Source organism: Schistocerca nitens, chromosome 3 (assembly GCF_023898315.1).
Source record: "Schistocerca nitens isolate TAMUIC-IGC-003100 chromosome 3, iqSchNite1.1, whole genome shotgun sequence".
In the NCBI taxonomy this organism is placed as follows: domain Eukaryota; kingdom Metazoa; phylum Arthropoda; class Insecta; order Orthoptera; family Acrididae; genus Schistocerca; species Schistocerca nitens.
The window spans coordinates 743,022,873-743,050,477 of NC_064616.1; the positions used below are offsets into that span (position 1 = coordinate 743,022,873).

The following is a 27,605-nucleotide window of genomic DNA, read 5'->3' on the forward strand; positions in this document are numbered from 1 at the left end:
TCTTGGATGACGTCTTCAGATGACGTCACAGGTGCCATCTTGGCTGACGTCACCGCCGCCATCTTGGATAACGGTACTTTGTGGTAGAAATCGCCTTGCACCAATACTATGGGTATCTTCAACCTGGTCCGTATGTAGAATGATTGCCTCAATGCTAACATCGATTTTGCATACCGATTCTGGATTGTACGGCCTTCGAATGGAAACTTTTGGATCGCCCTGTGTAATTCAGTACAGATGCATCAGTTGTCAACGCCCATTAGATTCTGGGCGGTACAGAATCCAACCTCTTTCCTTTGTCTCTCTCTCTTCTCTCTTTTTACCCTCTTCCTGAAGAGGTTGTTTTTGTGAATGGTGTCGCTCTTGGACATTTCCCTCTCTGTTGTGTTTGGTGTTTGATGGGCTGTTCTTTTCGTTCTTACCTTTTCTTTGTGAGAGTTTATCTTATATATTCTGCTACTGCAGAAGTACCGTAACGATTTTGGTCCCCTGTATTTATCTCTGTCTTGGTCATACTGCCAAGGGCATTAATCAGCTCGTTCTGTAAATTCCACGCCATGGGATAGAAGGCTTCAGCCAAGGTGCGTAAATGCGTTGTTAACCTTTCAATGCCTGCAGCTTCCTGTAGGTCTGCTGTGGGGAATCACATGGCGACGTGGAGAGCCCGTCTTAGCGCTCTGTTTTGGACTTTTTGTAGACTATCTACCCTCGATCTGGCTGCGTAACCCTGTACAGGCATGCGTATTCCGTTATCGGTCTAATGAGACTTTGCTAGACCACTACACCTGTTTCGGGATCAAGGGAACTGCTCTGATTCAAGACAGTGTAGAGAGCCTGCATCCTGGCGTGAGCTTTTCTGCGAAGCTCCTCTATGTGACATTTCCATGTTATGTGCCTGTCTAGTGTGACAGCGAGGTACTTCACAGAGTTTCTCCTTTGCTGGTTTTCGCCCTGCAGTCGCAGCAGTTGGTAGGGTTGTCTTGGTGGGCAGTGTTGCCGTAGCGACTGGTGAGCAGCATGGTTTGCATCTTGTCAAGAGTTGATGGTTATGCACCATTGCTTAGCTCAGTTTTCCATCCTATTTAGGGTGGTTTACAGACATCTGGTAACCACGTTCTTTTTTTCGAACAGCAGAAGAATGCTGTGTCATCCGCTTATTGCGCAGTGTGTACATGCTGCGTCGTGGGAATGCCAGCATTGTACACATTGTAGAGGACGGGCCCCAGGACCGAACCTTGTGGCACGCCTGCACAGTCCTGGTCGACAGGGATCCATCGATTTTGACTGAGAAACTGCTACCGGGGATATAGTTTTTTACGATTTTGTCGATCTTTCCGGGGAAGCGTAAGGAGTACATCTTGTGTAGTAGCTTGATGTGCCAGTCTTAAACGGAAGGCTTTTGCTACGTCTAGTAAGACAAGCCAGCAGTAGCCCTTTCGATTGAAGCCATCTGTGGCTGCTTCAACCAGTCCCCATAATTTGCTGGGGAGCGGTGTATATTTGTTGGAAGCTGAATTGGATTTTCGGCAGTATCTGCTGTCTTCTGATATGGTCCTGTATAGTGGTGAATAGGAGGCGCTCGTAAAGTTTACTGAGGGTAGGCAGTAGACTAATTGGTCTGTAGTTTTGTGGGAACACCAGGTCTTTTCCTGGTTTCACGATTGCAATAACTTCTGCGTGTTTCCACTGTGTCGGGAATTTTTGCGATCGCGTCAGTTCATTAAATATGTCGGTCAAGTGGGTGATGACCAGAAGCGGGAGGAGTTTTATTAGCTCGTTGGTGACCTGGTCGTGTCCTGGCGCCTTCCTGTTCGGCAGAAACTTGATGCAGCGCGCCACGTCCTCAGAAATGAAGAGTGGTGTATAGTCATCTTTGTCATCCGCTTCGAGATACGCGGCCAGTTGTTGGCAGACAGTTGCTACGTGTTCTCTGTCCTGTGCTTCAGCTGGTTTGAATTGCTTTTCGAACAAGTCCGCTAGTGCGTTGGCTTTGTCAATAGCGCTGAACTGCAGTCCATGTTCGCCATGCAACAGTGGCATTTTCGCGCATCGTTTCGTGAACTACTTGGCGGCTTGCCATAAACTGTTGTCTTCTAGATTAAGAGCTGAAAGCCCTGCAGACCATTGCTGCTTGCGGTACTCATTGAAATCTGCTTTAAGCTCTCTCTGTAGCCTGTTGAGCAGCCTCAGTGTGCCCCTGTTTCTGGTGAGCTTCCACTCTTTGGCAACCCTGTTTTTGTGCCGTATTTGCGCAAGCAAGTGCGGAGGGAGTTACCTGGAGCGTGGAAGAGGGGGGGAGGGGGGTGAGAGGAGGAGACAGTGTGGCTCCCTCAGCAGCTCATAGGATCACCTTTGTGAAGTCGGCTAGCGTATGTTTTGTGGTTTCAGCAGTTGGAGGTGGGGTCTGGGCAAGTTCAGGAGCTACTGCATTGCTGAACTGCTCACTATTAATGCACCTGTACGTAACTTGGTGCTGTGAGATAGAGCGCAATTCTCCCACGTCGATGTCGGAAATCACAGGGTCCGACGACATTCTGTTTAACAAAGCCTACCAGATTCTTTGTTATGGTGATGTCGAGGACGTCCGGTCTTCCTCCATTCTTTGGGAAGTGTGTCGGTTCCTCTGTGCTCCATACCTGTTACTGGTGTGCGTGCCAACTGTTCCAGTTATTGACCAGCTTGATTTTGATGTCTCGAGTTCTGGTTCGCATGTTTGGCATTCAGGTCTCCAGCAGTTAGTAGTTTCCCTCTAATCTGGCTTAATGCAGCTACGTCATCATCTTCTAGCCTTTGAAAACCTGGGGGGGGGGGGGGGGGAGGAGGGGCTTGATACACTGCAACGACTGTTAGGGGGCCAGTTACTGTAGCTACTTCTATTGCTGCAGTTTCTATTTCTGCTGTATCGGGGAGCAGGTGGGGGAGGGGGGAGCTATATTTGGTGGTGCTTGATTCCCATTTTGACATATTTTGCGACCCCGTCTCTGTGGGTGGGTCGATCATTTCTGCAGCAATTGTAGTTTGGTACAGAAACTCTTAATCCTGGCTTTAGGAATGTTTCTCCTACTAGGCGTAAGTCAATGTCTTCATCCTGCGTGAATTCTCTGAACTTCGTGGGTTGGTGATTAAGGTTATCTGCGTTACATGCACATATTTTGAGACTCTGTATGTTAGGTCTTGTATCCATGGTGGGGACCAAGTTTTCTGAAGATGACGCTGCTATAGGCGACTGCTGTGCTGCCGATCTGAGGTTGGCGGGGAGCTGAGTCATTGTCGCGAGAATGTTTACTAGCTGGGTTATCTGGGCCTGTAGCAGTCGGATGGATGATGTGAGTTGTATTGTAACAGACTCTGCTGCTTCTCGTGACTGGTCTGTGGTGGACAGGGAGGGTGGACTTCTCTAAGGCTTTGTACAGTTAGGAAGACCTGTTTACGATCAGGTGGAGGTGGGGGTGAATTTTTTGGTGGGTCACCGACAATTGTTCGTGAGCATGAGGTTGAGGTGAAGACCTGCGTCCTGACGGTGTTGTTGCCTTGCCTTGTCAGAGGTGGTGGTGGTTGTGGTGGTGGTGGTGGGGGTGGGGGTGGGGTGGTTCTATTGTGTAGTCGTGGTTTGCTTGTCAGCAGCAGTGAAACGTGTTCTATTGTCGGTCCACTACATAATACAGACGAGTCTTGGAAATGTTTTACTGATGTGTTGTTGTGGTATTTTAACAATAGTTCTACGAAACAACATCCCGCCCACAATTGCTTAAATTTTTTACTTAAAAATAATAATTGGGATACAGCCTGTAAATACCACACTGAACTCACCTCAGAGGCGATTGAGGTGAGAAGATACGGTGCACGGGGTGATTGGCAGTGCTGAGGGAAGTAGCTTGTGCAGTGCTGGCAACATACTTTTCAATCCACGTTGCTCAAATAAAGTAGTTCTTATATCTCACCCTAGGTAGCAAATATTGCCAGAAGTGATAGAAGGCATGAATTTTATTGACTTGTACCGAGCTGAGGTAAGGTGCTTGAACTCACTATGAAGTATACAGACAGCAACAAATATTCGCAAAATTAGTCATGTTCTGCATTTTTGGCGTAATTCATATAAAAACATCAATGAAATGCTATCACCCAAGTTATTGTAATACACTCCTGAAAATGGAAAAAAGAACACATTGACACCGGTGTGTCAGACCCACCATACTTGCTCCGGACACTGCGAGAGGGCTGTACAAGCAATGATCACACGCACGGCACAGCGGACACACCAGGAACCGCGGTGTTGGCCGTCGAATGGCGCTAGCTGCGCAGCATTTGTGCACCGCCGCCGTCAGTGTCAGCCAGTTTGCCGTGGCATACAGAGCTCCATCGCAGTCTTTAACACTGGTAGCATGCCGCGACAGCGTGGACGTGAACCGTATGTGCAGTTGATGGACTTTGAGCGAGGGCGTATAGTGGGCATGCGGGAGGCCGGGTGGACGTACCGCCGAATTGCTCAACACGTGGGGCGTGAGGTCTCCACAGTACATCGATGTTGTCGCCAGTGGTCGGCGGAAGGTGCACGTGCCCGTCGACCTGGGACCGGACCGCAGCGACGCACGGATGCACGCCAAGACCGTAGGATCCTACGCAGTGCCGTAGGGGACCGCACCGCCACTTCCCAGCAAATTAGGAACACTGTTGCTCCTGGGGTATCGGCGAGGACCATTCGCAACCGTCTCCATGAAGCTGGGCTACGGTCCCGCACACCGTTAGGCCGTCTTCCGCTCACGCCCCAACATCGTGCAGCCCGCCTCCAGTGGTGTCGCGACAGGCGTGAATGGAGGGACGAATGGAGACGTGTCGTCTTCAGCGATGAGAGTCGCTTCTGCCTTGGTGCCAATGATGGTCGTATGCGTGTTTGGCGCCGTGCAGGTGAGCGCCACAATCAGGACTGCATACGACCGAGGCACACAGGGCCAACACCCGGCATCATGGTGTGGGGAGCGATCTCCTACACTGGCCGTACACCACTGGTGATCGTCGAGGGGACACTGAATAGTGCACGGTACATCCAAACCGTCATCGAACCCATCGTTCTACCATTCCTAGACCGGCAAGGGAACTTGCTGTTCCAACAGGACAATGCACGTCCGCATGTATCCCGTGCCACCCAACGTGCTCTAGAAGGTGTAAGTTAACTACCCTGACCAGCAAGATCTCCGGATCTGTCCCCCATTGAGCATGTTTGGGACTGGATGAAGCGTCGTCTCACGCGGTCTGCACGTCCAGCACGAATGCTGGTCCAGCTGAGGCGCCAGGTGGAAATGGCATGGCAAGCCGTTCCACAGGACTACATCCAGCATCTCTACGATCGTCTCCATGGGAGAATAGCAGCCTGCATTGCTGCGAAAGGTGGATATACACTGTACTAGTGCCGACATTGTGCATGCTCTGTTGCCTGTGTCTATGTGCCTGTGGTTCTGTCAGTGTGATCATGTGATGTATCTGACCCCAGGAATGTGTCAATAAAGTTTCCCCTTCCTGGGACAATGAATTCACGGTGTTCTTATTTCAATTTCCAGGAGTGTATGTGCACTGAAGTCAGAAAAATTGATATGATATGAATTATAAATATCTAAATTCATGCTATTACATAAAAAAAATCTTCGAAATATGCATGTACTTTCGAGATTGCCAAAGTATTCATTTGCATGGAAATCCCAGCTCTAATGGTTACCCTTTGAGGAGAAATGAAGTGATTAATAATGAATTGATCACACTGCTTAGACATGCACCCTGTAGCAACTACTTACATGCCATATATGCTTTGTGTGGCTCATTGTCTTCAGTAGAAGCAAATCACAATGGTGTTCGATTCATTGTTGACTTCTTAATCCCATGAGTACTCAGGATGTTTCTTTTTATGAACGTCACAACAGTTTGCACAGAGTTGATATTGAATTTGGCCATAATCCTAAGAATAGTCAGTATATCTAAGTTAATGATATTTCAAATGTGAAAAATTAAAATCGGAGAACATCAAATCCTTCTTGAGTGGATCTGATGTATTGTATGCTTGACCTTATTGATTGTAAAAAGGTTCCTTTTTTTTTTAAGGGCACAGTGAAAACCATTTGGAATGCAACAGTCAACTGGAAAATAACCATAATGAACCCATTTGACTGGTTCCGAAAGCTGTGGTCATTGGCTCATGTGAATTTGACGTATGTATTATTATGCTTCAATGGCACTAAAATTTTTTAAGTTTTTTGCTGATTATCTTTGTATCAAAGCTGTATTTTAAAGATGTTCAATTTCAGATACCGCCGATATGCCATTGTGTTTATACTGATTTTCTTATTTCTTCGGTATTTTGGGCCAAGCATGACTCAGTGGATATCTGGTTCAAAGCCTAGTAATGAAGGTGAGTTAACATGTAAAATCAAGTGAATACGAAGTGCCTCTTGTAATTATATAGTAACAAAGCTGGCAACTGATTGGAAAACTTGTTTCTTAAGTTCTACTTGTTCTCCCTCACAGCCAATGTGCAGACCACTCATATCATTTATTGTACATATGTAGCTGGTTGCTCTCATTATTGAATACCAGTGAGTTACAATGGCAGCCACTGTTCCAGATGTAAGATTGAGTGTCAGAATAGCAATTGACATTCAGTGCTCTCCATACACTTGTGCCATTCTTCAATGAGTTTCCTTTCTTGCATCTCTCCCCTGTAAGGAAACACCCTACAGCCCTGTGCTCTACTTTTGAAGCCACCACTTCTGCTTTCAGCACTACAGAGTGCAGTGGACAGTCAACATATGGGTGTTTTCTCTCTGTTATCTCGTGGGTGTGAGACTGTGTCCTAGCAGTGAGGTTGCATTCTCAGCGCTCTTGTAGGGACCACACCATCTTCTGTAGGAAATGGCGTTAAGCTCCCTACCACCAGTTTCATTTTACAGCCTCTTGCTCATTTCTTTTTGAATCACCCTAATAAATGCCCCATAGTGTAGTACACAACTCACCAGTTCACTGCTCAACAACAACAACAACAACAACAACAACTACTACTACTACTACTACTACTACTACTACTACTACTGGTACTGGTACTGGTACTGTTACTGTTACCACCACCACTATTACGTTGTTGTGTGCAATTCTGTTGCTTGTTATAGTATACAGTGTCTTTTTCTAATATGCTAGCACTTCTCATATCTGAGCTATGGTGATAATCTCTGTTTACTGTATGTTTACATTTGTGAGGTTGTATCATGACTTAACTAAAGTAATCAGCAACTTTTACCCATGCAAAGTCACATTTACCTAGGCATTCTATGTAGTATTTGCTCAGTTTCACACTTTCTGCACTATTGTTTTTTCCTATGTCTATCATATTTTTTACTTTTCTTCTTTAAAATCCCACCTTCAAAATCAACATATTATTTTCGCACCATCACTGTTTCCTATGGATCCTCCTGGCTCTATTGGACATTTTCACTTTAGAGCAAATGAATAATAATTACAAATGAAAGAGCAGTATTTTAAACAGCTGTATGTAAAGTTCCCTTTGTTCTTTAAAATTATTTTGTTTTGAATTTGAAAAGGACACATGTGATTGGTAACCTTCAAGAACTTATGAAAATAAAGTTTATCAAAATACAGGCTGTCCATAAAAGAATGTCCCAGTTATAAATTTTAATGATATCACCTGTGTTTCGGAGTATTGGTTCAAGGACACAATTAAAACTTAACTCAGACAGTTTTATATAAGTGCGTGTGTGAGTAGTGCTTTGTTGTTTCACCACTTGCAGCATCACATATGCCATATATGCAAAACAGCAACGCCCGAGCACAATATCAAAGAGAGTCCCCAAAATTAAATGTTTTTATTGCAGCACACAATACAGAAAAATGCTGATCAGCTACTTGTTTATGGAGTCAAACACAAGACTACACAGAATACAATAACACGGAAGTAACAGCTAGAGGTGATACCACACCAACAGCAATATTCTAGCCCAGCTTAGTATATCAATCGGTAGCACAAACAAGAGCAAAGTCCAAAGAGCATATCATATCCAAATCTCTGGTGTCGCCTGGTATGAAGGCAGTGAAGAGCAAGGCGAAGAATGGTGATTCCACAGATAGTCCCACAATGTACATTAATTTTATTATAGCATCACCTCAGAAAGTAAAGTCTCCCATAAGACAATAATTACACAAATGAGCATCTTCAATCAGAGGCAGATATAACTCAAAATCTAAATAAACGGCTGCTGGAGGTTGCACTGTGGGTTAAGTACTCCACAGTGGAGAATGTCCATGGGCCCTTGATGACCTCGTGACTCGCAAACTAGTCCATGATTGCAGTGCTGCTATTGTTGCTGCTGCACGCACTGCCTATGGGCGATGTGGTGGTTCCTGGTGGCATCTGCTAGCATTAAGCCTGCAAACATAATATTTTTAATCAACACCAAATCCAAACATCTGATATACTGATTAGGCACATGAACAGTTTCTGAAGGAGGAGCACCTGCAAGCCAAGGGCCGGCAACCCGCAGGATGCAGATGTCATAATAGGCATGTTCAAATACACAGGGGCTCAGCCCTGCATATACAACACTCCTCCCACCCCGTAAAAAATGAGACACTGACAGGAAGGAGGCTGGCAGCATGAGGGTGGGTGTGGTGGGTGGAGATTCTATGGTTCGTCACAATGACAGGACAGTCGGGTCTTGTGGAGAGGGCTTGCAACAAAACGTGCTGGAAGAAACAGCTGGCTCCAGCTGTGGGTGGCCATCTTGGAGGCTGTGGCAGACCAGCACAGGGCAAGGACCTGAAGAAGGCACGGTGTGTGCATGCCAGAGAGCTGCAGAAAAGACAGAATATGAGGCATGGGGTGGAAACCAGAAAACACATGAAAACCATCAAGAACCCTGGGGGATCAAGTGCATGAAAAGGTACACTGGAATGTGAGGAGTTGTGCACTGGCATGCAGGAGAGCGTGTTAAGTGCGTGATGGTTGTGGAGTCCAGCGACAGGGCCAGCTGCAGCAGCAGTGGAAATGGCAGCGGCAGGAACAACTGGGCTGGCAATTAGTGACATGCCACTTTTGACTGGGCTGGCATTGGCAGTGACAGCCAGAGTCAGCCTGACCAACAACAGCAGGAGAGCTGGTTGCAACAGAGGCTGTCCTGGTGGTGCCGGCAGTGGCCGCTGTGGCAGGTGTGATGGCAGAGATGGCGAAGGAAGATGCCGATTGTGAAATGTGCAAAAGGAACATGAAAGAATGAAGATGGCAGCCGAAGGAGTAATGGGTCTGTATGCAGAGAGAGAAGGCTTCCTAGAAAGGAGTGGAAAACCTAAGGTGCAAGGAGCAAGCAAAGGAGACTAAGTGCAGGCATGTTCAGCTGTGGTGGAACCCAAAGATGTGCCGAGGTGCATGGGAATGCACTTGGGAACATGGAGGTGTGTGGGAGCAGAGAGCGCAGAAGGGAGAGGGAAGCTATAAACTGAAAAGAAAGACAGAACAAAGGAGAAATGGAAGCCTGAAGAAGGGGAGCAGATATGGGAGTGATGGCAGTGTTGGGGCCAGCATGGACGGAGGCTGTGCTGATGTTAACTATAGAGAGGGTTGTGTCAGAACTGCAGGGCTCATTAAAACCAGCTGGAAGTGTTGGGGGTGGTGGAGGGAAAGGTGTCTCTGCAGGAGCCTGATGCAACAACCAAGTGGCAATAGAACCGACCTCGAAGGAGCCAGCGGCAACAGGTGGTGGAACTTGGAACAAAGGCCCTTGGGATACCTGACAGGACAGGAAGATGTCCCAGAAGAGTAACTGAATGCTGAAGCTTGAGAGACAGTGGGGACCTTGTAATGAGCATTGAGCTTGTCCTGCATGTGGTAGAAGAGGGAAGAAATGTCGACTCCATGATTAAGGGATAGAAGAAGATGATAGGTCGAAGTGCCAAACCAGGCAAGGAGAAGAGGTCATTTGTGACAGTCCACATTGATGGTGAGGGCCACGAAAGATCATTTGAGCTGACGTAAGAAGGCCAAACATGGCTCCAAAGTTTCATTGAAAACCTGAAACATTGGAAGTTGTGGTGTCTATGTTGGTGAAGAGGCAACAGATAAAATGAAAAAGTGACAGTGGGATACAGCGAAGGATTGGCTGTTTGTTTCTGAATCAGTACCCTGGACTGGACCTTGTAAATATGTTTTTGACTGTCCACCTGTTGAGCCATCAGCTGCTGCAGCACAGCTGCAAAGGTGATTTGTCCATGGTGACTGGGAAGAATGAAAAATACATGCTGCTTGCTGGACGAAGTCCAGAAGACAAAGTTCCGTAGTTCATAGAAAAGTTGACAGTCCAGGCACCAATGTGCAAAAGAATTTACAGTCCTGGTGTATCGGTGCACATGTAAGCTCAGTCTGCAGTCACCAGTTATGAGGATCACAGTCTGAAATGCACAAAAGAGAGGCGAACACAAGAAGCACAAAGTCAGGAGTGCAGGACACATTGCAAAACCAATAATACGTGTCAGCAATTGTATTGTGGCATGCAATATAAACGAATGCTGAGCAGTTACTTGTTTATGGAGCCAAACACAAACTCCACAGAATACAATAACGGAGAAGCGACAGCCAGTGGCGATACCAAGTCAGCAACAATTTCTAGCCCAGCATAGCGTAACATATCCACAGCATAAACAAGAGCAAAGTGCAAAGAACATTGTGTATCCAAATCTCAGATGTGGCTTGGTATGATGGCAGTGAACACCATGATGAAGAATAGTGATTCATAGAACAGTAGATATGACTCAAAATCTAAATAAGCATCAACTTGATAATTGCTGTAACATCGTACGTAGTAGCACTGAACCACGGAAGGTGTACAGTAGCTACTGTGTGGCATAGTGGAGCAATGTGGTGTGGTACAGTATCAGCTGGATCTTTAACATATAGGATACTGTAGGCAGCTGGCAGATGTGGTTTGGAGCAGAGCTACAACTGCAACTGGCTGCTGGAGGTTGCACTGTGGGTTAAGTAGACCACAGCAGAGAGTATCCATGGGCTCTTGATGACTACGTGACCCACAGATGCAAACAAGACCACAATAGCAGCGCCGCTATTGCTGCTGCTGTGCGAACAGCCTATAGGCAGTGGTGGCAGTTCCTGCTGGCACCTGCTGGTGTTAAGCCTGTAAACATAATATTTGTAATCAGCACCAAATCCAAACACCTGATATACTGACAATGTGCATAAACAGGTTGTGAAGGAGGAGCGCATGTGGATCAATGGCTGGCAACCCACCAGATGCAGATATCATGCCACAAGGGCATGCTCGAGTAAGAAGGTGCCCAGCCCTGAATAGATGAGGGCTTGCTGAAAAGTAATGCCTCCGAATTTTTTTTATGTGAAAACTCTTAAAGATTTTTAAGTAAGAAATAACTTTATTAACATTCTACACCTTTATTCTTCAAGTCTACATATTTATTTCTCAACACAGGCACCCTGCTGATGAACACTTTTCTCCCAATGAGAGACTGGTTTGTTTATACTGTCACTGTAGAATGTTTGACTTTATTGACAAAGCCACAACATTATCTCTGCTTGCACTACTTTATCACTATCAAAGTATAGTCCTTGAAGATACTCTTTGAGTTTTAGAAACAGATGAAAATTGGATGTGGCCAAGTCAGGACTGAATGGAGGATGAGGAATGACAGTGAACACAGTGTGTCAGATTGTTGCAGCACTCATGTACGGTCTGGCATTGTAATGCTGAAGGTGAGGGTGCTCCATGTGTCAACAAAATCTTTTGATTCGTGCTTATAGATTCCTGAGGGGCTCTCATGCACTGACATAATTGTGTTACACATCACCATGATACACACTACAATTTGGAGCCCTCTAACGGCAGAGGGTTGTAGCTTGGGTCAGTGAGCGGAAAAGTTGACCGAGTAGTATGCATGATACTTAATACCTCAACCAATATTGAGAACAGAATTTAAAAAATTTGGCATTACTTTTTAGCATGCCCTCATGGTACAGTTTTCTATCCTGTGTCCCAATGTAACATGTACAGCCCTTTTATATATTTATTTCCTTCTGCAGCTACCATAACCGGGGTGGATTATCTTGATGTGTTGCAAGAATGGCTCTTTCCCCAGTTAGAAGGTGAACCTGAAAACTTTATTTGACAACAAGATCCAACATCCAATTCTTTCCACACTATGGCTAACAAGTCTGGAATAATGGAAGCAACAGCCTCTCCAATTCTGTGTATCAACTCTGGTAAATTATTAGATAGTGGCAGAACATAGACACAATCTTTTATAAATCCCCAAATGAAAAAATCTCATGCCGTGAGGTCAGACAAAGGTGGAGGCCAATGGAAAAGAGCTCTGTCATATTGACCGTTATGACCAATCCAGTGGTCAGGGACTTCGATGTGTAACCACTCTCACAGAATGAGATGCCAATATGGAGGGGCTCCATCTTGTTGCCAAATAAAGTTTTCAGGCTCACTTTCTAATTAGCTGCAGCAGGAATAAATAAATAAATAAATAAATAAAAGGTCAATACACTGGGATACAGCATAGAAAGCTGTACCACGAGGGCCTGCTAAAATTTAATGCCTGAATTTTTTTAAAGCTGTTCTCAATATTGGTTGAGGTATTACATGTCATGCATACTACTTCGTCAACTTTCCCACTCATTGACCGAAGTTGACCACCTGCTAGAGGGCTCTAAATTGTAGCGTGTATTATCGTGATGTGTAACAGTATTATGTCACTGTGTAAGAGACCCTCAAAAATCTGAAAAAATGAATCTGAAGAGATCATCCAAATAGAGCACTCTCTTCTTCAGCATGACAATGCCAGACCACACATGAATGCTGCCATCTGCAACAATTGGACATCTTAGATTCACTGTCATTGATCGTCCTTCATGCAGTCGCAACTTGGTCGCACCTGATTTCCATCTGTTTCCAAAATTTATAGAACTCCTTCGAGGACTTCACTCTGATAGTGATGAAGCGGTGCAAGCAGAGGCATGGTTGTGGCTCTGTCAACAAAGTCAAACATTCTACAGTGACAGTATAAACAAACTGGTCTCTCATTGGGAGAAATGTGTTAGTCGCCAAAGTGACTGTGATGAGAAATAAATATTTAGACATGGAGAATAAAGGTTTATAAAGTTTTAATTAAAAAACTTTAAGAATTTTCAGTTAAAAAATTCAGAGACATTACTTCTCAGCACACCCTTGTATAACCCATCTGATACATCCCACCAGGTCTCTTCCCCATTTACTGCCTTTGTTCATGATTCTTAAACCCAGAGTTAGCACTGATTAAATTGTGCTCTGTGCAAAATTCTACCAGTTAGGTTCCCCCTTCATTACTTTGTCTCAGTTCATGTTATTCTGCTATTTATCCTTTGCTCCCTTTTCCTATTATCGAATTCCAATCCCCTACACTATGAAATTTTGACTTCCCTTATTGATATGAATTAGTTCTGTTTTTTTGTGTTACAGTCTTTGAAACTCTTTATCTATCTGAGCTGGTAGGCATATAAACCTGTACTGCAGTGATGAGTATTAGCTTTGTGTCTATATTGGATGTGGTAGTGTGCTCACAACCTGTATGCTGTTTATGGTAGCTTACCTGCATTCCAATTTCTTATTCTGTATCAGAACTACTCCTGCATTACTGCTATTTGATTTTGTGAGGATTACCATGTATTCACCTGACCGGAAGTCATATTCTTTGTGCCACTGCACTTCACCAATCTACACAATGTGTAACTTCAACGTATCCATTTTGTTTTATGAGAGTTTGAACTTAAATGATGGAAGTTATTTGTTTACATCTTATACAAAATAGATACATTTTTCAAAGTTTTACTGGTCTTCAGAGTAGTTACCAGCATTGTTTATAACCTGCTGTCAGTGATGTGGAAGTCGAAGCCCTTAACAGTGCCAGTTGTGTTGATAGTTTGAGTGGTGTGGTGTATTGTGTCTGTGTAAAAGTTTTGAAACAAATGCCATGAAGTGCTTCCTTACATTAGGAGTGACATTGAACTCACAAGGGCTTAAGTCCAGGGAGTGCGGTGGGTGGTACATTTTTCAGCCCCATCGATCAAACAAATAAGTCACATCAAATAAGTCATAGCTTGCGCCATATGCTCCTGAGCATTTTTCTGCAAAATGATGGGTGGGTCCTGGAGAAAGTGTTGCTGGTTCTTTCTCTTAGCTGGTTGCTGACTGTGTTCCAAAAATGGACAGTTTATAGAAAGAAGCACCAGCACTTTCTGCTGGATCCGCCCATCAATTTGCAGGACAGTGCTTGGGTGCATATGGCATGAACTGTGATGATTTGTTCAACTGGTGGTGCTGGGAAGTGCCATACCACCCACCACACTCCCCAGACTTAAGCTCTTGTTGGTTCCACTTGATTCCTAAATGGAAGGAATCACTTTATGGAATTCACTACACATCTGTTATGGGTATTCATCAGGCAATAGACTACTCCACTCGAACTATGATACAACTGGCACTGCTAAGGGTATCCCACTACTTGCACATTGCTGGCAGTCGGCTATACACAGGGCTGGTGACTGAAGGACAGTAAAACTCTGAAACGAATTCTCTAACCCGCCCACCAAATTAAGGGATCTAATAATCCATCCTCCACCCAATACAATGCCAATTTTGTTTTTCCTGATGACATAGTGCACGCCCAGAGCTCCCAATAGGGTAAGTTTTCACTTCCAAAATATTTCACGAAGGATGCCATCATCATTGAGCTACACAGAAAAGCTTCATGTCCTTGGAAAATATAAAGGCTGTAGTTTCCCCTCACTTTTAGCTGTTCACAGCAATTCCTTGGCAAGGCTAAGCTGACTAATGTTAGAAGACATGTCAGTCAGTCATCCAGACTGCTGCCCATGCAAATACTGAAAGGCTGATACCTTTCCTAAAGAAAAATATTTTAGTTCAGCCTGTCCACAGATATGAGTAAATAAATCTGCAGATATAATATATGCATTTTGTGCCATTTAAGAGAATGGGATAGATAATAGAAATATTTAGGTATAACACTATAATACAAAAAAAAAAGTTTCCTGTGCGCATTTCTTGTGCATTTGACATGTTCCACATCATAAAGGTTTTTCTATGCTATTGATCAATGGAACACGTAACTAACTACGCCTCCATTGTGATTGCACCTGTGGTAAGGCTATCTGTATTATTTAGGCACAAAAGCCATTCACCTTGGAAAGACACCAATAACAATAATAATAAAAGTAATAATAATAATAATAATAATAATAATAATAATAATAAACCCCGTGGAGGCCCGGGAAAAGAATAGGCCTCCGGTATGTTCTGCCAGTCGTAAAAGGCGATGAAAAGAACAAACCACTAATAGGGCTAACCCCCCTTTTAGTGTGATTACTTGGTTCAGGACAGAACTAAAGAAGCCTCGGACAAGCGCCGTCATGGTCGGGGACGACGCTTGAACCCTATGCCCGCCCACAATGGTAACGACACTGCTAGCCAACTGGATAATGATTTAAATCCAAATAGAGGTGTTTTGCAGGATATGCTTCCTGCAACCACCCTAGAAGGAAAACAAAGACAGAGGATGAGATGGTCAGATGAAGTTAATCGACACCTCATGTTCTGTTATTACCAAGCAACAAACCTAGGAACCAACACAACTGGATACAGATCACAAGTATACACAACATTTATTACCAGATACCCAGAATTAAAATTTTTAACAGAACAACGACTAGCTGATCAGATCCGTGTAATAATCAAAAATAACAGCATACCCCAGTCAGAATTAGAAAACATCAAACAACAAGTACAACAAATACTAGAACAAAATAATGTGCAATCAGAAGAAGAAGAAGAAGAAAATACAGTAATGGACTCAAACATCCCAGAGCAAACAAACAAAGAACAACACGGATCAATTAAACAATCAGAGGAAAACGACATCTTAAGACAGCCACCAGAACAAGCACAAATAGAACACGAAGTGACACACATGTTAGATATAGAAGAGAAATTTCAGCTGACATATATAGAATACAAAGACACAGATACAGACATTAGACCAATCTTGCATACACCACCAAATAACCCACAAGTCGAAACAACAATAACAACTATCAACACAATCATACACAACAAAATAAATGAAAATACAACAATGGAAGAGTTACAACTACTGGTTTATGTAGGAGCACTCACTACACTAAATATACACACTAGGCAGAGATCAGAACCAACCAACACACAGAAGAAACCCACAAAACCAGCATGGCAACACAGGCTACAGATCAGAATAGAAAAACTGAGAAAAGACATCGGACAGCTAACACAATTTATAAGAAATGAAATATCAGACAAAAAACGAAAACGGTTAGGTAAAATCTCACAACAAGAAGCAATAGAGCAATTAGATGAAAAGAAGCAGAAATTACAAGCATTGGCCAAACGACTTAGAAGATACAAAAAAAGTGAAAATAGAAGGAAACAAAACCAAACATTCAACACAAACCAAAAGAAATTTTACCAGACAATAGATAACACACACATTAAAATAGACAATCCACCAAACATAACAGACATGGAACACTTCTGGAGCAACATATTGTCAAACCCGGTACAACATAACAGGCATGCACGGTGGATACAAGCAGAAACAGACTCATACAAGATGATACCACAAATGCCTGAAGTGATAATTTTGCAACATGAAGTCACCCAAGCAATTAATTCTACTCACAATTGGAAAGCCCCTGGAAATGATAAAATAGCAAATTTCTGGCTAAAGAAGTTCACCTCAACACATTCACATCTAACTAAATTATTTAACAGTTACATTGCAGACCCAAACAAATTCCCTGATACACTTACACATGGAATAACCTATCTGAAACCTAAAGATCAAGCAGACACAGCAAACCCAGCTAAATATCGCCCCATAACATGCCTACCAACAATCTACAAAATATTAACCTCAGTCATTGCACAGAAATTAATGACACATACAACACAGAACAAAATTATAAATGAAGAACAAAAAGGCTGCTGCAAAGGAGCACGAGGATGTAAAGAGCAACTGATAATAGATGCAGAGGTGACATATCAAGCTAAAACTAAACAAAGGTCGCTACACTACGCATACATTGATTACCAAAAAGCTTTTGATAGTGTACCCCACTCATGGTTACTACAGATATTGGAAATATACAAAGTAGATCCTAAATTGATACAGTTCCTAAACATAGTTATGAAAAACTGGAAAACCACACTTAATATCCAAACAAACTCTAATAATATCACATCACAGCCAATACAGATTAAGCGTGGAATATACCAAGGAGACTCATTAAGTCCTTTCTGGTTCTGTCTTGCTCTGAACCCACTATCCAACATGCTAAATAATACAAATTATGGATATAATATTACTGGAACATACCCACACAAAATCACACATTTGCTATACATGGATGATCTAAAACTACTGGCAGCAACCAATCAACAACTCAACCAATTACTAAAGATAACAGAAGTATTCAGCAATGATATAAATATGGCTTTTGGAACAGACAAATGTAAGAAAAAGAGCATAGTCAAGGGAAAACACACTAAACAAGAAGATTACATATTGAATAACCACAGTGACTCCATAGAAGCGATGGAAAAAACAGATGCCTATAAATATCTAGGATACAGACAAAAAATAGGAATAGATAATACAAATATTAAAGAAGAACTAAAAGAAAAATATAGACAAAGACTAACAAAAATACTGAAAACAGAATTGACAGCAAGAAACAAGACAAAAGCTATAAATACTTACGCTATACCAGTATTGACCTACTCATTTGGAGTAGTGAAATGGAGTAACACAGACCTAGAAGCACTCAATACACTTACACGTTCACAATGCCACAAATATAGAATACATCACATACATTCAGCAACTGAAAGATTCACATTAAGCAGAAAGGAAGGAGGAAGGGGATTCATCGACATAAAAGACCTACATTATGGACAGGTAGACAATTTAAGAAAATTCTTTCTAGAACGAGCAGAAACTAGCAAAATACACAAAGCAATCACTCATATAAATACATCGGCTACACCACTGCAATTTCATAACCACTTCTACAACCCTTTAGATCACATAACATCAACAGATACGAAGAAATTAAATTGGAAAAAGAAAACACTACATGGCAAGCACCCGTATCATCTAACACAACCACACATCGATCAAGACGCATCCAACACATGGCTAAGAAAAGGCAATATATACAGTGAGACGGAAGGATTCATGATTGCAATACAGGATCAAACAATAAACACCAGATATTACAGCAAGCACATTATTAAAGATCCCAATACCACAACAGATAAATGCAGACTTTGCAAACAACAAATAGAAACGGTAGATCACATCACAAGTGGATGTACAATACTAGCAAATACAGAATACCCCAGAAGACATGACAATGTAGCAAAAATAATACATCAACAACTTGCCTTACAACATAAACTTATAAAACAACACGTTCCCACATACAAGTATGAACCACAAAATGTACTGGAGAATGATGAATACAAATTATACTGGAACAGAACCATTATAACAGATAAAACAACACCACATAACAAACCTGACATCATACTCACCAATAAAAAGAAGAAATTAACACAACTAATCGAAATATCCATACCCAATACAACAAATATACAAAAGAAAACAGGAGAAAAAATTGAAAAATACATCCAACTGGCTGAGGAAGTCAAGGACATGTGGCATCAGGATAAAGTTGACATTATACCAATTATACTATCAACTACAGGAGTCATACCACACAATATCCACCAGTACATCAATGCAATACAGCTACATCCAAACTTATATATACAATTACAGAAATCCGTAATTATTGATACATGCTCAATTACCCGAAAGTTCCTAAATGCAATATAACATATACCGTACAGCAAAAAGGAAGTGACGCTTGATAAAGGTCCGCGTAACTCCATTCTTAACCAGACTTCTAAAAAGTCTGAGAAAGTAAAGAAATAATAATAATAATAATTCCCGTGGAGGCCCGGGAAAAGAATAGGCCTCCGGTATGTTCTGCCAGTCGTAAAAGGCGACGAAAAGAACAAACCACTAATAGGGCTAACCCCCCTTTTAGTGTGATTACTTGGTTCAGGACAGAACTAAAGAAGCCTCGGACAAGCGCCGTCATGGTCGGGGACGACGCTTGAACCCTATGCCCGCCCACAATGGTAACGACACTGCTAGCCAACTAGAAAATGATTCAAATCCAAATAGAGGTGTTTTGCAGGATATGCTTCCTGCAACCACCCTAGAAGGAAAACAAAGACAGAGGATGAGATGGTCAGATGAAGTTAATCGACACCTCATGTTCTGTTATTACCAAGCAACAAACCTAGGAACCAACACAACTGGATACAGATCACAAGTATACACAACATTTATTACCAGATACCCAGAATTAAAATTTTTAACAGAACAACGACTAGCTGATCAGATCCGTGTAATAATCAAAAATAACAGCATACCCCAGTCAGAATTAGAAAACATCAAACAACAAGTACAACAAATACTGGAACAAAATAATGTGCAATCAGAAGAAGAAGAAAATACAGTAATGGACTCAAACATCCCAGAGCAAACAAACAAAGAACAACACACATCAATTAAACAATCAGAGGAAAACGACATCTTAAGACAGCCACCAGAACAAGCACAAATAGAACACGAAGTGACACACATGTTAGATATAGAAGAGAAATTTCAGCTGACATATATAGAATACAAAGACACAAATACAGACATTAGACCATTCTTGCATAGACCACCAAATAACCCACAAGTCGAAACAACAATAACAACTATCAACACAATCATACACAACAAAATAAATGAAAATACAACAATGGAAGAGTTACAACTACTGGTTTATGTAGGAGCACTCACTACACTAAATATACACACTAGGCAGAGATCAGAACCAACCAACACACAGAAGAAACACACAAAACCAGCATGGCAACACAGGCTACAGATCAGAATAGAAAAACTGAGAAAAGACATCGGACAGCTAACACAATTTATAAGAAATGAAATATCAGACAAAAAACGAAAACGGTTAGGTAAAATCTCACAACAAGAAGCAATAGAGCAATTAGATGAAAAGAAGCAGAAATTACAAGCATTGGCCAAACGACTTAGAAGATACAAAAAAAGTGAAAATAGAAGGAAACAAAACCAAACATTCAACACAAACCAAAAGAAATTTTACCAGACAATAGATAACACACACATTAAAATAGGCAATCCACCAAACATAACAGACATGGAACACTTCTGGAGCAACATATGGTCAAACCCGGTACAACATAACAGGCATGCACGGTGGATACAAGCAGAAACAGACTCATACAAGATGATACCACAAATGCCTGACGTGATAATTTTGCAACATGAAGTCACCCGAGCAATTAATTCTACGCACAATTGGAAAGCCCCTGGAAATGATAAAATAGCAAATTTCTGGCTAAAGAAGTTCACCTCAACACATTCACATCTAACTAAATTATTTAACAGTTACATTGCAGACCCATACACATTCCCTGATACACTTACACATGGAATAACCTATCTGAAACCTAAAGATCAAGCAGACACAGCAAACCCAGCTAAATATCGTCCCATAACATGCCTACCAACAATCTATAAAATATTAACTTCAGTCATTACACAGAAATTAATGACACATACAACACAGAACAAAATTATAAATGAAGAACAAAAAGGCTGTTGCAAAGGAGCACGAGGATGTAAAGAGCAACTGATAATAGATACAGAGGTGACATATCAAGCTAAAACCAAACAAAGGTCACTACACTACGCATACATTGATTACCAAAAAGCTTTTGATAGTGTACCCCACTCATGGTTACTACAGATACTGGAAATATACAAAGTAGATCCTAAATTGATACAGTTCCTAAACATAGTAATGAAAAACTGGAAAACCACACTTAATATCCAAACAAACTCTAATAATATCACATCACAGCCAATACAGATTAAGCGTGGAATATACCAAGGAGACTCATTAAGTCCTTTCTGGTTCTGCCTTGCTCTGAACCCACTATCCAACATGCTAAATAATACAAATTATGGATACAATATTACTGGAACATACCCACACAAAATCACACATTTGCTGTACATGGATGATCTAAAACTACTGGCAGCAACAAATCAACAACTCAACCAATTACTAAAGATAACAGAAGTATTCAGCAGTGATATAAATATGGCTTTTGGAACAGACAAATGTAAGAAAAATAGCATAGTCAAGGGAAAACACACTAAACACGAAGATTACATATTGGATAACCACAGCGACTGCATTGAAGCGATGGAAAAAACAGATGCCTATAAATATCTAGGATACAGACAAAAAATAGGAATAGATAATACAAATATTAAAGAAGAACTAAAAGAAAAATATAGACAAAGACTAACAAAAATACTGAAAACAGAATTGACAGCAAGAAACAAGACAAAAGCTATAAACACTTATGCCATACCAGTATTGACCTACTCATTTGGAGTAGTGAAATGGAGTAACACAGACCTAGAAGCACTCAATACACTTACACGATCACAATGCCACAAATATAGAATACATCACATACATTCAGCAACAGAAAGATTCACATTAAGCAGAAAGGAAGGAGGAAGGGGATTTATCGACATAAAAAACCTACATTATGGACAGGTAGACAATTTAAGAAAATTCTTTCTAGAACGAGCAGAAACTAGCAAAATACACAAGGCAATCACTCATATAAATACATCGGCTACACCACTGCAACTTCATAACCACTTCTACAACCCTTTAGATCACATAACATCAACAAATACGAAGAAAGTAAATTGGAAAAAGAAAACACTACATGGCAAGCACCCGTATCATCTAACACAGCCACACATCGATCAAGACGCATCCAACACATGGCTAAGAAAAGGCAATATATACAGTGAGACAGAAGGATTCATGATTGCAATACAGGATCAAACAATAAACACCAGGTATTACGGCAAGCATATTATTAAAGATCCCAATACCACAACAGATAAATGCAGACTTTGTAAACAACAAATAGAAACAGTAGATCACATCACAAGCGGATGTACAATACTAGCAAATACAGAATACCCCAGAAGGCATGACAATGTAGCAAAAATAATACATCAACAGCTCGCCTTACAACATAAACTTATAAAACAACACGTTCCCACATACAAGTATGCACCACAAAATGTACTGGAGAATGATGAATACAAATTATACTGGAACAGAACCATTATAACAGATAAAACAACACTACATAACAAACCTGACATCATACTCACCAATAAAAAGAAGAAATTAACACAACTAATCGAAATATCCATACCCAATACAACAAATATACAAAAGAAAACAGGAGAAAAAATTGAAAAATACATCCAACTGGCTGAGGAAGTCAAAGACATGTGGCATCAGGATAAAGTTGACATCATACCAATTATAGTATCAACTACAGGAGTCATACCACACAATATCCACCAGTACATCAATGCAATACAGCTACATCCAAACACATATATACAACTACAGAAATCCGTAATAATTGATACATGTTCAATTACCCGAAAGTTCCTAAACGCAATGTAACATATACCGTACAGTTAAAAGGAAGTCATGCTTGATCAAGGTCCGCGTCACTTTCATTTCGAACCAGACCTAAGGTCTGAGAAAGGAAAGAAATAATAATAATAATAATGGAAGGAATCACTTTATGGAATTCACTACACATCTGTTATGGGTATTCATCAGGCAATAGACTACTCCACTCGAACTATAATACAACTGGCACTGCTAAGGGTATCCCACTACTTGAACTTAGAAGATACAAATAAAGTGAAAATAGAAGGAAACAAAACCAAACATTCAACACAAACCAAAAGAAATTTTACCAGACAATAGATAACACACACATTAAAATAGACAATCCTCCAAACATAACAGACATGGAACACTTCTGGAGCAACATATGGTCAAACCCGGTACAACATAACAGGCATGCACGGTGGATACAAGCAGAAACAGACACATACAAGGTGATACCGCAAATGCCTGAAGTGATAATTTTGCAACATGAAGTCACCCAAGCAATTAATTCTACTCACAATTGGAAAGCCCCTGGAAAAGATAAAATAGCAAATTTCTGGCTAAAGAAGTTCACCTCAACACATTCACATCTAACTAAATTATTTAACAGTTACATTGCAGACCCATACACATTCTCTGATACCCTTACACATGGAATAACTTATCTGAAACCTAAAGATCAAGCAGACACAGCAAACCCAGCTAAATATCGCCCCATAACATGCCTACCAACAATATACAAAATATTAACTTCAGTCATTACACAGAAATTAATGGCACATACAACACAGAACAAAATTATAAATGTAGAACAAAATGGCTGTTGCAAAGGAGCACGAGGATGTAAAGAGCAACTGACAATAGATGCAGAGGTGACATATCAAGCTAAAACTAAACAAAGGTCGCTACACTACACATAGATTGATTACCAAAAAGCTTTTGATAGTGTACCCCACTCATGGTTACTACAAATATTAGAAATATATAAAGTAGATCCTAAATAGATACAGTTCCTAAACATAGTAATGAAAAACTGGAAAACCACACTTAATATCCAAACAAATTCAAATAATATCACATCACAGCCAATATAGATTAAGCGTGGAATATACCAAGGAGACTCATTAAGTCCTTTCTGGTTCTGCCTTGCTCTGAACCCACTATCCAACATGCTAAATAACACAAATTATGGATACAATATTACTCGAACATACCCACACAAAATCACACATTTGCTATACATGGATGATCTAAAACTACTGGCAGCAACAAATCAACAACTCAACCAATTACTAAAGATAACAGAAGTATTCAGCAATGATATAAATATGGCTTTTGGAACAGACAAATGTAAGAAAAAGAGCATAGTCAAGGGAAAACACACTAAACAAGAAGATTACATATTGGATAACCACAGCGACTGCATAGAAGTGATGGAAAAAACAGATGCCTATAAATATCTAGGATACAGACAAAAAATAGGAATAGATAATACAAATCTTAAAGAAGAACTGAAAGAAAAATATAGACAAAGACTAACAAAAATACTGAAAACAGAATTGACAGCAAGAAACAAGACAAAAGCTATAAATACTTATGCTATACCAATATTGACCTACTCATTTGGAGTAGTGAAATGGAGTAACACAGACCTAGAAGCACTCAATACAGTTACACGATTACAATGCCACAAATATAGAATACATCACATACATTCAGCAACAGAAAGATTCAAATTAAGCAGAAAGGAAGGAGGAAGGGGATTTATCGACATAAACAACCTACATTATGGACAGGTAGACAATTTAAGAAAATTCTTTCTAGAACGAGCAGAAACTAGCAAAATACACAAGGCAATCACTCATATAAATACATCGGCTACACCACTGCAATTTCATAACCACTTCTACAACCCTTTAGATCACATAACATCAACAGATACAAAGAAAGTAAATTTGAAAAAGAAAACACTACATGGCAAGCACCCGTATCATCTAACACAGCCACACATCGATCAAGACGCATCCAACACATGGCTAAGAAAAGGCAATATATACAGTGAGACGGAAGGATTCATGATTGCAATACAGGATCAAACAATAAACACCAGATATTACAGCAAACATATTATTAAAGATCCCAATACCACAACAGATAAATGCAGACTTTGCAAACAACAAATAGAAACAGTAGATCACATCACAAGCGGATGTACAATACTAGCAAATACAGAATACCCCAGAAGACATGACAATGTAGCAAAAATAATACATCAACAGCTTGCCTTACAACATAAACTTATAAAACAACACGTTCCCACATACAAGTATGCACCACAAAATGTACTGGAGAATGATGAATACAAATTATACTGGAACAGAACCATTATAACAGACAAAACAACACCGCATAACAAACCTGACATGATACTCACCAATAAAAAGAAGAAATTAACACAACTAATTGAAATATCCATACCCAATACAACAAATATACAAAAGAAAACAGGTGAAAAAATTGAAAAATACATCCAACTGGTTGAGGAAGTCAAGGACATGTGGCATCAGGATAAAGTTGACATTATACCAATTATACTATCAACTACAGGAGTCATACCACACAATATAATATTCACCAGTACATCAATGCAATACAGCTACATCCAAACTTATATATACAACTACAGAAATCCGTAATTATTGATACATGTTCAATTACCCGAAAGATCCTAAATGCGATATAACATATACCATACAGTTAAAAGGAAGTCACACTTGATCAAGGTCCGCATCACTTTCCATTTTTGACCAGACATAACGTTTGAGAAAAGAAAGAAGTAATAATAATAACCATAAGACATGGCAATGTAGCAAAAATAATACATCAACAACTTGCCATACAACATAAACTAATAAAACAACACGTTCCCACATACAAGTATGCACCACAAAATGTACTGGAGAATGATGAATACAAATTATACTGGAACAGAACCATTATAACAGATAAAACACTACCACATAACAAACCTGACATCATACTCACCAATGAAAATAGGAAATATCCATACCCAATACAACAAATATACAGAAGAAAACAGGTGAAAAAATTGAAAAATACATCCAACAGGCTGAGAAAGTCAAGGACATGTGGCATTAGGATAAAGTTGACATTATACCAATTATACTATCAACTACAGGAGTCATACCACACAATATCCACCAGTACATCAACGCAATACAGCTACATCCAAACGTATACACAGGGTGTTACAAAAAGGTACGGCCAAACCTTCAGGAAACATTCCTCACACACAAAGAAAGAAAATATGTTATGTGGACGTGTCCGGAAACATGTACTTTCCATGTTAGATCTCATTTTATTACTTCTCTTCAAATCGCATCAATCATGGAATGGAAACACACAGCAACAGAACGTACCAGTGTGACTTCAAACACTTTGTTACAGGAAATGTTCAAAATGTCTTCCGTTAGCGAGGATACATGCATCCACCCTCCGTCGCATGGAATCCCTGATGCGCTGATGCAGCCCTGGAGAATGGCGTATTGTATCACAGCCGTCCACAATACGAGCACGAAGAGTCTCTACATTTGGTACCGGAGTTGCGTAGACAAGAGCATTCAAATGCTCCCATAAATGAAAGTAAAGAGGGCTGAAGTCAGGAGAGTGTGGAGGCCATGGAATTGGTCCGCCTCTACCAATCCATCGGTCACCGAATCTGTTGTTGAGAAGCGTACGAACACTTCGACTGAAATGTGCAGGAGCTCCATCGTGCATGAACCACATGTTGTGTCGTACTTGTAAAGGCACATGTTCTAGCAGCACAGGTAGTGTATCCCCTATGAAATCATGATAATGTGCTCCATTGAGCATAGGTGGAAGAATATGGGGCCCAATCAAGACATCACCAACAATGCCTGCCCAAACGTTCACAGAAAATCTGTGTTCCTTCAATTGGGCCAACTGGCGGTGAATCGAGGAAGTACAGTACATACTGACGAAACTAAAATGAGCTCTAATATGGAAATTAAGCGTTTCCGGACACATGTCCACATAACATCTTTTCTTTATTTGTGTGTGAGGAATGTTTCCTGAAAGTTTGGCCGTACCTTTTTGTAACACCCTGTATACAACTACAGAAATCTGTAATTATTGATGCATGTTCAATTACCTGAAAGTTTCTAAATGCGATGTAACATATACCGTACAGTTAAAAGGAAGTCACGCTTGATCAAGGTCCATGTCACTTTCTGTTTTTAACCAGACATAACGTCTGAGAAAGAAAAGAAATAATAATAATAATAATAGGAATATGCTTAGCAGTACAGTTTCATTGTAAGACCTCAGTATTGTAGATCTCAGACCTGGAAAGAAGTATCCTAGTGAGCACATGAAAGTCCTTCAGGCTGCAGTAAGTGGGAAAGAAAAACTGACCTGCTCCAGTTCACTACTGAAGCGTGTAATCAGTAGATGGGACACACACTGCTTGACTTGTAGGTCTAATCAAAATATGGTAAGATTTCTCCTCACTAGTGACAGTGAAAACACTCAATTAAGTTTGCAGTTTTTAATGCTGTTGTCTAGACTGTAGAGTCATCCACATGTATCTTATGGCGGGGATGGAACTGGTTTGTTTGTGTCAAGAGTCAATTGTTCACCACCATGGATGGGGCAGCAGTGACGCAATGGGTGATAGCCATCCATTGTATCACCATGAGAGCACAATTGATTAAATACGCATTTTACTAGTGAAAACAACCATAGTAAAAATTGTCAGTGTGGGCATCTGTTGAAGACTGCA

General features: G+C 40.9%; 1 protein-coding gene across 1 annotated transcript in view; it reads left to right on the forward strand.

Annotated features, from left to right (window-relative positions):
* LOC126248720 (uncharacterized protein KIAA2013 homolog) overlaps window positions 1–27,605 on the forward strand; it is a 210,011-nt gene that overhangs the window by 80,703 nt on the left and 101,703 nt on the right. The window contains exons 2-3 of the mRNA XM_049950026.1: window positions 6,091–6,197; window positions 6,294–6,397. Coding sequence (XP_049805983.1) covers window positions 6,142–6,197; window positions 6,294–6,397 — 160 coding nt within the window. The 5' untranslated portion in view covers window positions 6,091–6,141. The remainder of the gene's footprint in view (window positions 1–6,090; window positions 6,198–6,293; window positions 6,398–27,605) is intronic.